This window comes from Nannospalax galili, unplaced genomic scaffold, assembly GCF_000622305.1.
Source record: "Nannospalax galili isolate Female #2095 unplaced genomic scaffold, S.galili_v1.0 scaffold149, whole genome shotgun sequence".
NCBI classification, from domain to species: Eukaryota; Metazoa; Chordata; class Mammalia; order Rodentia; family Spalacidae; genus Nannospalax; species Nannospalax galili.
The window spans coordinates 799602-809166 of NW_008359763.1; the positions used below are offsets into that span (position 1 = coordinate 799602).

Sequence of the window (9565 nt, forward strand, 5' to 3'; positions counted from 1 at the left end):
TGATGTTTGTTACTCGTGCACTCTAATCAGTCTGGGCCTTGCCAGTTGGAAGGAGGGAGGAAATACCACCTACAAAGAAAAATCGTGACATTTGCAAGTCAAATGTAAGGTCAGTTGCCTCCAGCAAGGTGACATGGCTACTACTCTGCAGCACAATTTTAATATGATGAAGATGCAAGATTACTTTACAAACTAACCATAAAACCATATTCAGCATCTCAAGTGTGGCCTTGGCACACGTGGCGCTGACGCAGCCAGGACACTGAGCCACCTGAGGCAATGGCCTCTTCTCCATGAAGCTGTCCCTCACCCTTCAGTGATCAGTTGTTTCCACCTTTTCCTTCAGTGCTGCTGTGTGAAACCCAAGCAGTTATGTAGATGCTCTGTAGGTGGTGTGTAGGTAGGCGGTATGTGGCTGCCATGTAGGTGACATGTAGGCATGCACACCTTAAACCACTACCCCCCTGCTGTCCTCACCATCACTGCACAAGCTCTTGGCCTTCCTGTCCCGCTTGGAGGTCACCGAGCTCCGGATCTCTCCCACAGCCGCAGTCACCTGCAACCAGTCCACTGAAGCTGGGTCCCTTTCCAGCTGCCATTAAAAACGGCCATGGATACTTAGGGGCTGGAGGCACCAGGTTGAAAAGCCATTACCCTTGGCCTTAATACTCTGACTTCTTAGGTCTCCAGTTCCACAACGCAAAACAATCATCTGAGGATTAAATAAAATTATAATTTAAAAATATTTCTGTAGGATTTAAAAAAGTTGTACTTCCAAGTATGACTTTAAAGAGCTAATAAAATGAATTAAAACCAGAATATGAAGACTTACAGGTAGGGTAGTTTTCAAGAAATTCTAGAGCAATTGGAGGGGAGGGAAAGAGGTAGATTTGATCAAAATGCACTAAATGCATATATGAAATTCTCAAACAATAAAAAAGAAAAAATTTTAAAATATTAAACTGTCTTTAAAAAAAGGAATTCTCATTTTGTGAGACAGAGAGAATGCAGAAGGCAGAACATGTCCACAGAAAGACCAAGTAGTGAGGTTTCTAGAAACGTCTTTAGATCAAACAGTTTGAGAATTCAATTAAAGATTTATTGAACAAACGCAGAACGAATGCATAAAGGGCATTTCAACTATAGACACAGCAACTGCGACTTTCAAAGGGCTGTCAGAGAAGGAAGGCCTCGCTCCACTCCGCAGGTCTTCAGAGAACCGGCAACTGGAGAGCAGGAGGCGGCCCAGCCCACTTCCCTCAGCTGCTCCCTTCCCCACACTGCACGCCACACCTAGCATCCCCTCTGACGTCAGAACCCAGCACTGCACACGGAGAGCTTAGCTTGAGTTTTCGAGGCACACCCTCCACGGCCAGCCATGCTGGCACCCTCGTGGAGAAGTGTGGCCCTAGCAAGCTCCTTTACTGGAAGTGGGTCGACTTGCTCCGCAGGGCCTGTCTACATTCCACATCAGGATTTTGTTCTGCAAGTGAATCACAACCCTGGAGGCCAGGCACTGCCCTGAGACAGTCCTCAAACCCCAAACACGTCACCACAGCTAGGGTCAGTGGTGTGGAGTGTGGCGATGCTATGGCAACCCCAGTTTTACAGGAAGCAGGAGAGCCTGCGTCTTGGTTGCTGGGACTATAAACTAACAGCGTAATACTGATGGCCTCCAACCGGTGTTCAATAGTATGAACTGAGGACTGCTTCAACCACTACTCAGCACTGTTTGTAATACACTTTATAGCATGTTGTTTTATCACACTCTCAGTGAGGAGCGCTGAGCTGCTTACTCTATTAAGTAAAAATAAAAACTTCCCGTTTCTGCACTTGTCGGCGTGCAGGGTTCTGAAGGTCGAGCCTGAGCTCAGAATGATCCGTCAGTTCTCAAGGAAAGCCACATAATCGGTCAGTCTGGCTAACTGCTGTTCGTTGGGGATCGGTGGAACTGGGGTCGGCTCTGCATGGTGATGAGAGAAACACTTCAAGTTAGACACTGGTGCGACAGCTCGCTTCCACCTGCCACCAGCCCAGCCATGTCTTTAACCTAGTAAGGCAACTTTCTGAGCTCTACTTGTTTTAGACAAAATCAGGCCTGCCAGGTCCAACAAGCAAGCAGTCCCCACTGTTGTGAGCCCAGCTCTCCCAAGTGGACCAGCGGCTGCAGGAGGCCCTGGCACAATGGCACAGGTCTGTGGCCGGGCACATACATGGCTGCCACCATTTCAGCCAAGCTACAGGGGAACCTGCAGTTTCTCTACTTTTTTGTCTTTTTGAGACGCAGTCTCCCCGTAGTCCCAGCTGGCCTGAAACTCACTATGCAAATCAGGCTGGCCTTGAACTCATAGAGATCCGCCTGCCTCTGCCTCGTTTGCTGGATTAAATGTGAGCGCCACCATGCCCGGCCAGTTTCACTCTTATAACCCAAGTGTATTACTATAAGTGTACGGGACTTAATCTCTGGTTTTTAAAACTAAGAAAAGCATATACACATACAGAAAATAAACCAGGGGACAATGAAATAGCTTAAACATGACCACACTGAAGTACACACCTGATAGGGGAATAAACCTGTTAAAGGAAACATCCGGGGCCCCTGCGACTGAAAGAGAGAAACGGACAATCAAATCAGAGGGCAGCCCGCAGGGACCCCGCCAGGCCTGCAAGCTGCACTGTGCATGTGTGTGAACCCCCGGGTCTAGAACGGGATGATGATGCGCCTCATCCGATCTGGACAATAGGTGTTTGGGGCAGTGATGGAAAGAGCAGCCGAGACAGGAGGGTTGTGATGGTGTTTTCAGAAGGCCACAGTTTAGTTACTAAGGACACGCAGTTAGAAACGGCTCCACAGTTAAAGCACAGGCACCATTTCGTTACGTTCTAATAAGGACATCCACACACAGCAGTGCCACACCTCCGTAATAATTAATGCTTTCATGCAAGAAACACACGCTTAAAGTTAAGAACTGGGCGATGGTGAAGACCCTTGCCGCACCAAGCATCTTTGTTTCATCTCTGCATTTAACATGAGGGCTGGCCCCACTATTAGCATAAGCTGTACATCACACCACACCTCAGGTCTTGGAGCTTGACGGAAGCAGTCTTAGCCAAGGTCAAGGGCGGCCGTGGGGGCTCGGGCTCCACCTACCTGGCTTCCTGGGAAGAACCATCCTGGTGTTGGAGTCGGCTTGCCACCCTTGTTCTAGGATTCCTGAAAGCGAATTTTCCCGGCAGATGAGGAGATGGCAGGACACCAACAACTCACTTCTGTCCTGTCACTTCCCTGGGAGACTAACTTTCAGCTCAACCTCGCGATATTTCAACTACCACAGTTACCAGAGATCATGTAAACTTACTTCTGAAATACTTCTGCATATATCAAACCTAATTTTACTCTCTGAGGCCACCGTAGCCACTAACAGATGCTTCCTTTCTATAAACTATTAAACTGATCGGGAGGAAAACTTCTAGATGCCTCTGTACCACCCTGTTAGCAAAGAAGCTCTGCAGGGACCAGTGTACTGTCTGTCAGAATGCTGTACGGTGCGGCATCCAACCACCTTTTAAGTAGGGAAAGGGGAGCTTAAGGACTTAAGTGATTTTTCTTAGGTCACATAGCAAGCGTGCAGAACAGGGTAGCTGTGACCCATGCCTAGGCAGTCTGCTGAGTGCATGAGTTATGGAGTGTCCACGTACCGACTGGGTAACAGAGAGATCAATTTTAAGAGTGAAAACCAAGATTTCTATGAGAGAGTAAAAGCATTATTTAACACAGGGACTTCAGGGTTGGGCTGTAGCTTAGTGGTAATGCGTGTGCTTAGCACAATTCAGACCCTGGGCTCAGTGCCCAGCATTAAAATGAGCTCCCACAGAACAAAATACAACAAAGCAATGCGCCACGGCTTGCTTCCAGCACCCAGGGCCATGTGTCTAGAACTCTGCTAGGGTCTGGAAACTGAAGAATAAGAAATGATATTTGGTGAAACTCACATAGTTGGCAAATCAAAAATGTCTATCACTGTAAAAAACTGCAGCAAAGTCTATGCACTGCTCGACCCGCTGCTTTGGAGTTGGTAACAGGTATGTGGGGTGGCGGGTGAGAAGCAGAGGAAAAAATGAGTGCGGACGCACCGTGGGGCTGAGACGCCTTCTCAGGGAGGGGAGAAACAAGGACTTCGATGTGAGCAATGCCGTCGGTTAGGACGCATCTTCCTAACCAGCTGGGCCAGTGTTGGCACACAGTGGCTACAGGGCAGCTCACGCTCGGTCACTCAGGAGCGCTGGCTATCCGGTCCCTGCTGGGGGGTGGATGCAGACTCTGTTTTCTATCACCTTCCCAGAAAGCAAATGCCATGTACATTCCAAAATCACATCTGTTCTGAGAGTTCCAAAGAAGGAACTGTGAGCCTGCAACTGACACCACTGTTTTCTGTTTCCCTGTAAGGAAAATGTACACTCGAAGTACCTTTCACAGCCTCTTCTACAGGAAGCCCAACAAAGGCTGCGAAATCATCAGCAATAATGGAGGTGTACGCTTGAGAGACCAGGGCGAAGGCGCGTCTCCTCGTGGCATCTAGTACGGAGGGGAAGGGTTGGCAGAATGAACCAGAACAGGCATCTTAAACACAAGTCTCACCCAGTTCTGTTGTCATCAGGTTTGTATTTATGATCAAGACCACATCAGCCCAAGGAGATGTGCCCAGCGTGTGAGAGGGGCTCAGGAACTGCTAGTGGACACACACTCCCACACTTCTTCCATCTGGTGGCAATGCAATGCAAGTCAGAGATGGAAAACAGTGACCAGACGCAAATCTTAGGAAACATGTGAATGTGGGATATGAAATTTCAAATTTCTCGTAATCTCTCCTATGCCACTCACCCACTCAAGAATGAGCTGGAAACACCTGTTGCAGTGCTAGGGGACCTCTGACACAGGACTCCCCGTCTCACCAGAGCCCGTTCCTTGTGTCCGAGCCTGCAGCAGCGAAGGCCCTTCCTCCAGCCCCGAACGTAGGTGCTCACAGGTGCCACGCTGCCTGGCACTGGTCACAGACTGGACATGGCACGTGGGGCTTTCCCCATGCTCACGTATCTGCACTAAGTAAATTCCGGACTGAAACAGCTGCTTCCACCCAACCCAGCCAACTTCTCTTCCTGTTCAGCACTCTTTGGTAACACAAGGGCTCCTCCATGAGGCTGTCCACCTACTTAGAACGTGTCAGGATTTTAGATTCCATTCCTGAGAGGTCAATGGCATTTAAACTCACTACACTGAAATCCCCTCTGCACTCCCGGGACCCTGCGAACAACCGGTACGAGGCCCCAGGCACCTTCTGCTCCGAACTCGTCCCCTGGCCCGGACGGGCCTTGCACACTCTCACGCCTGCACTTTGGTCTGTGCTGTTCTGTGCACTGAAACACCAACCTGTGCTATTGCTCCTGCTGTTCGTAACTCTTCCTATAAAGCCCCAATTCATTCTTCCTAAATACTGAAATTCATCTCTGCCCTTCTCCGTCCAGACCTCGTGCCACAGTCCACCAGTCCCCCGTCCACCCTGCTCATCTTTGTGAGCATCCACAGCAGCTGGCCCTGCTTTGTCCTTTACTCTGCCCTGTTGTAAGAGGATACGGTTTCAGTCATCCCAAGAACTGACTGCACCCAGCTCCCGAGCAGTCCCTGACGTTTGCTGAGGTCTGCACCACAGGGATGAGTGTGGCAGCGGGCTCCTGCTGGCTGACTGAAGGTGCACAGCAAAGGCAGAATGGTTACAGAGTGACGTGCCAGCCAGAGTGCAGATGAAAGAGACGCTGTGCGAACCTGACAGATGACTGGAAGCATGCAGGGGGTAAGAGAGGAGGCAGGGAGACCTATCCTGGGCAGGAGTCCGCCACACCCCACCTGGAATCTTTACAGCCCCTGAAAACACATTTGAGCCTCTAGACCCTGAACAGGTTAGTTGGAAAATCCACACACCGGACACAACATCTACCAAGGCTAATGCCTACAAGCCCACGTCCAGCCTCTTGTTTTCAAATACGTGGGCTTGAAAAATTTTGACCAATCCACAGCAGATTCATTTTAAGAGCAAGGAACCCTTTACAAGGCCACATGTTGGGGTACACATCTGTCATCCCTATAGGAGAGAGAAGATCATGAATGAGTACAGGAGAGCCTGGGCAACAGTGAGACCCCAATATAATGAAGGAAAAGATGACAGTCACCACCAGCAGAGAAATTTCTATCTAGAAGGAACAGTCAGTTCCTGATGCACTCACAAGCCATAAGAAAAAGCATCACGAGAGCCGATCTAAATAAATTCTGAAAACAGAAACTATCTATTCAACACCCATGCACCCACACACCCACCCACACCCACACACGCATGCACACTACCTCTAAGGGCTTCCATTATTGGCTGGACAGTCTCCGACCACTGGTGGGCATTGATGGTTGAGTAGATTCCAGGGAAATCTCTCTGCCAGATTCGTTGTCCTACTGACCAAATTCCCCCAAGTTCAGAATTTGCCTGCAATAAACAGTACTGCCTTTGAAGGCGTTACTCTGCAATTACCAATGACTTTATCCTCAAACAAAATGTCAGAACTGACATAAATTTGGTATCTGTGCCATTACACACGTGTCTCTTACACGACATGATGACTTTTCTACAGGTGTGTGCAACTCTGTGGCAGAGAAGAGGTGTGAATTGTGACTTATTTAAAACACTGAGGATTTTTTCCCTCAATTTATTTCTTTTTCTTCTTGGTAACATGACTGTACAGACCTAGACCATTAACTTGCAGATAACATCTTTTGCGATGGCCACAGACTGAATGCTCCTGATTCTTAAAGGTTTTAAATGCTATGAGCATTTCAAGAGTTTATATATCTAATAAATTTTTTATTACAATTGCAAATTAAAAGCAAGAGAAAAAAGTAAAAAAAATTCCAGAATTAAGTTTGGGGACCAACCAACCACCTTAAGCACCGACTCTGTTTAAACTTAAAGATGCTGCCATTTACTTATAGTTAAGATAAAGGTAACAGTAAGGTGCTTAGCAACAGGGTCCATCAAAGAGCCTAAGGGTACTGTGGTATAACGATGCCTCCTTGCTTAACGAAGATGCATAGACTCTCAAGGAAAGGAAGGGAAGTGTCCGTTGGAATTGAAATTGCACTTCTTCCTGTTTGGAAGAATATTCCTCAGGTCATTCCATTTAATCCGCCAACGAAGTAAGAAATCTAATTAACAAAACTAATCTCGGTGCTATGAATATCCATGCAAGCAATAGCTTCAAAACAACAACCATTAAGGAAACCCACTCAGCACTCAGCTGCCACCACCACGGCCTGCATCCAGACCCGGCCGCCGTGAGAACTGGCAAGGGCAGGTCTGCAAACTGGGCCTCAGAAGCCTCATGTGCAGGCGGTGAACACGGGTTTCTTTCTGTACATCCTGTCAGAAACTGGAATGTCTGTAACTTTCATGCCAGTTTAGTGACTATGTCTGTGACAGGCAAAGGAAGCACGAACGGACAGCTGCACTCCCGGATCAAAGCGGTAACGGTACTGGACACTCACAGACTTCACGGCAGGCGGTATCCTCTTCCACAGGTACCTTGCATTATTCCTGTTTTACAAAAAGAAAAGTAGTCATCTCGGGAAATACTTCAAATGACTAGGTCTAAGGCAAGGCACCGAGGAGTACTTTCCAACACTGGACAGGACCCCCAGTAAAGTTTAGTCTCATAAGAATTTGTTCTGGGGCAATGAGAATGGTTTTCCAGATGGACAGACATGAAACACTTTTTTCAAGGTAATTATTTCGCTGAAGTTTTAATATTAATGGTTCCTACCCAAACCTAAGGCAACACACTAAAACCAGAAACTTACATAAAGCTGCCCATTGCAGCACTGAAACACATTTATGTACTTAGAAGGCTCTGACAAGTCCCTGACAGTGTGTGCCAGAGCTGCCCAGTGCCTGCAGCCTCCAAAATGTTAAAGCAGGCACTTTGCAAGGGGGTGGGACAAATGTAGCAGGACTACAAAATAGTAGCGCTAAAAGAGTGAAGAAACAATTTACACATATACTGAAAAATCTCAGGTTGGGTTCTGTAAAAAGGACAAAAAAGGCTCTGGGAGGCCTTCACACGGAACTCCACTGGCTGGTCTGAGAGCCACAGCAGACTCCTGCTCCCCAGCAGCTGTGAGGCCCGCCTCTTCCCGAGGAGGACGGAGGAGACACAGCAGTGACGAACTGATCCTGACTTTCTCAGCTCATCTTCATTTGGTCTACTGACTACATATCGAGCCCAGTAAACAGGTGCTGTAAGAAAGTCAAGGCGAGGCCAGTGGTTGCTGAACTGCTGTTTCTCACAATAACTTGCCATGTTTTCTAAAGGTGTACGAGCTTCAGTCCTGTGCGCTTGCAACAGGAAAGAGCTGCAGGCATTGCACCAGGAAGCACAGCTCCCTGTGCTGTTGGTGGTCCAGCTCTGCTCTCCGCTGCAGGCACAGGTACTTACATGTCATTATGGAGCAGATACAGAGCCAGAAGCTGGCCGTACACGGGTGGTGTAGCGATTCCCCCAGGAGCCTACAGGACCCAAAAGAGAAAAAGCTCATTTCCTAAACTTTCTTCAAAGAGAGAACACAAACTTAAACTGCAAGCCCTCCTTCTAGGACTGCTGAGGGTGCAGAAACACCTCAGAAGAGAACTAAGCATTCACGTCCCGAGGACTGAGACCTGTCACCAGCTGTCACTGATCTCCTTTGGGGCAACAATGTCTTTACACACACAAGTATTCAAGTTAGGTGCCCTTGGAAGGTCTCAAGTTTAAATGCTGGTAATCCTATACTGCAGAAAAATGCTTTCCGCAGTTCCTAAAGCACCCTGAGTCCACCTGCTACACTTCATGTGTAAACATCTCAGTGAGGAACTGAAAGAGCACAGCCAGTCAGAGGCACTTCTCCACCTCAATGCATTTAGCAAAGACCTACTAAGTGCCTATTAGCAAGCCGCTGCTTCTGGCTCTAGTCGGCGAACCTTTTATCTGCTTCCCGTGGTGCCACTGCCTTGGTTCTGAGACAGGGTCTCAGCTTAGGCCGGCACCTGCCAGCAGTCCCCCTGCCTCAGCCTCAGTGTCCCACGGGACGGCAGGCCTAGGTAGTGAACTTCATATACTGGTGACATAAATATCTGCGAAGTAGCTTTCCAAGAATAGTATTAACTTGAACAACTGAACATTCCTTGGTCTCACTGCACTTTCTGAGTTCAGGAAAGGCAAGTTCTCACCCCTCCGCCCCAGGGTTTAAAGGTGATGCCTGCACCAGCTTCTTCCCTAACCACCCTGTCAGGCCTGAGGAGCACTAGTCTAGGCCAAGGAGACATGGGAAGGTTCCAGATCTGGCTCCTGGGCCCTTTCCCCAACCCTCCCCCTCCCCTTCCCTCCCTCCCCGTCTCCAGTTCTCTCCGTCTCACCCCTTCCATCTCCTCCTCCCTCTCAGCTCTCCCCCCGCTCCCGGCTCTCCCCCCCTCCCGGCTCTTCCCCTCCGTCC

At 48.7% G+C, this 9565-nt stretch overlaps 1 protein-coding gene across 2 annotated transcripts in view; it reads right to left on the reverse strand.

Annotated features, from left to right (window-relative positions):
- Positions 1 to 1077: 1077 nt before the first annotated feature.
- Positions 1078 to 9565, reverse strand: part of Cops8 (COP9 signalosome subunit 8) — a 9077-nt gene continuing 589 nt past the window's right edge. For both annotated transcript variants that reach the window (XM_008823660.2, XM_008823661.2), the window contains 7 exons: positions 8533 to 8603; positions 7586 to 7634; positions 6398 to 6530; positions 4469 to 4576; positions 3152 to 3214; positions 2558 to 2605; positions 1078 to 1963 (listed from right to left, as the gene is read on the reverse strand). In XM_008823660.2, coding sequence (XP_008821882.1) covers positions 1884 to 1963; positions 2558 to 2605; positions 3152 to 3214; positions 4469 to 4576; positions 6398 to 6530; positions 7586 to 7634; positions 8533 to 8603 — 552 coding nt within the window. In that variant the 3' untranslated portion in view covers positions 1078 to 1883. The remainder of the gene's footprint in view (positions 1964 to 2557; positions 2606 to 3151; positions 3215 to 4468; positions 4577 to 6397; positions 6531 to 7585; positions 7635 to 8532; positions 8604 to 9565) is intronic.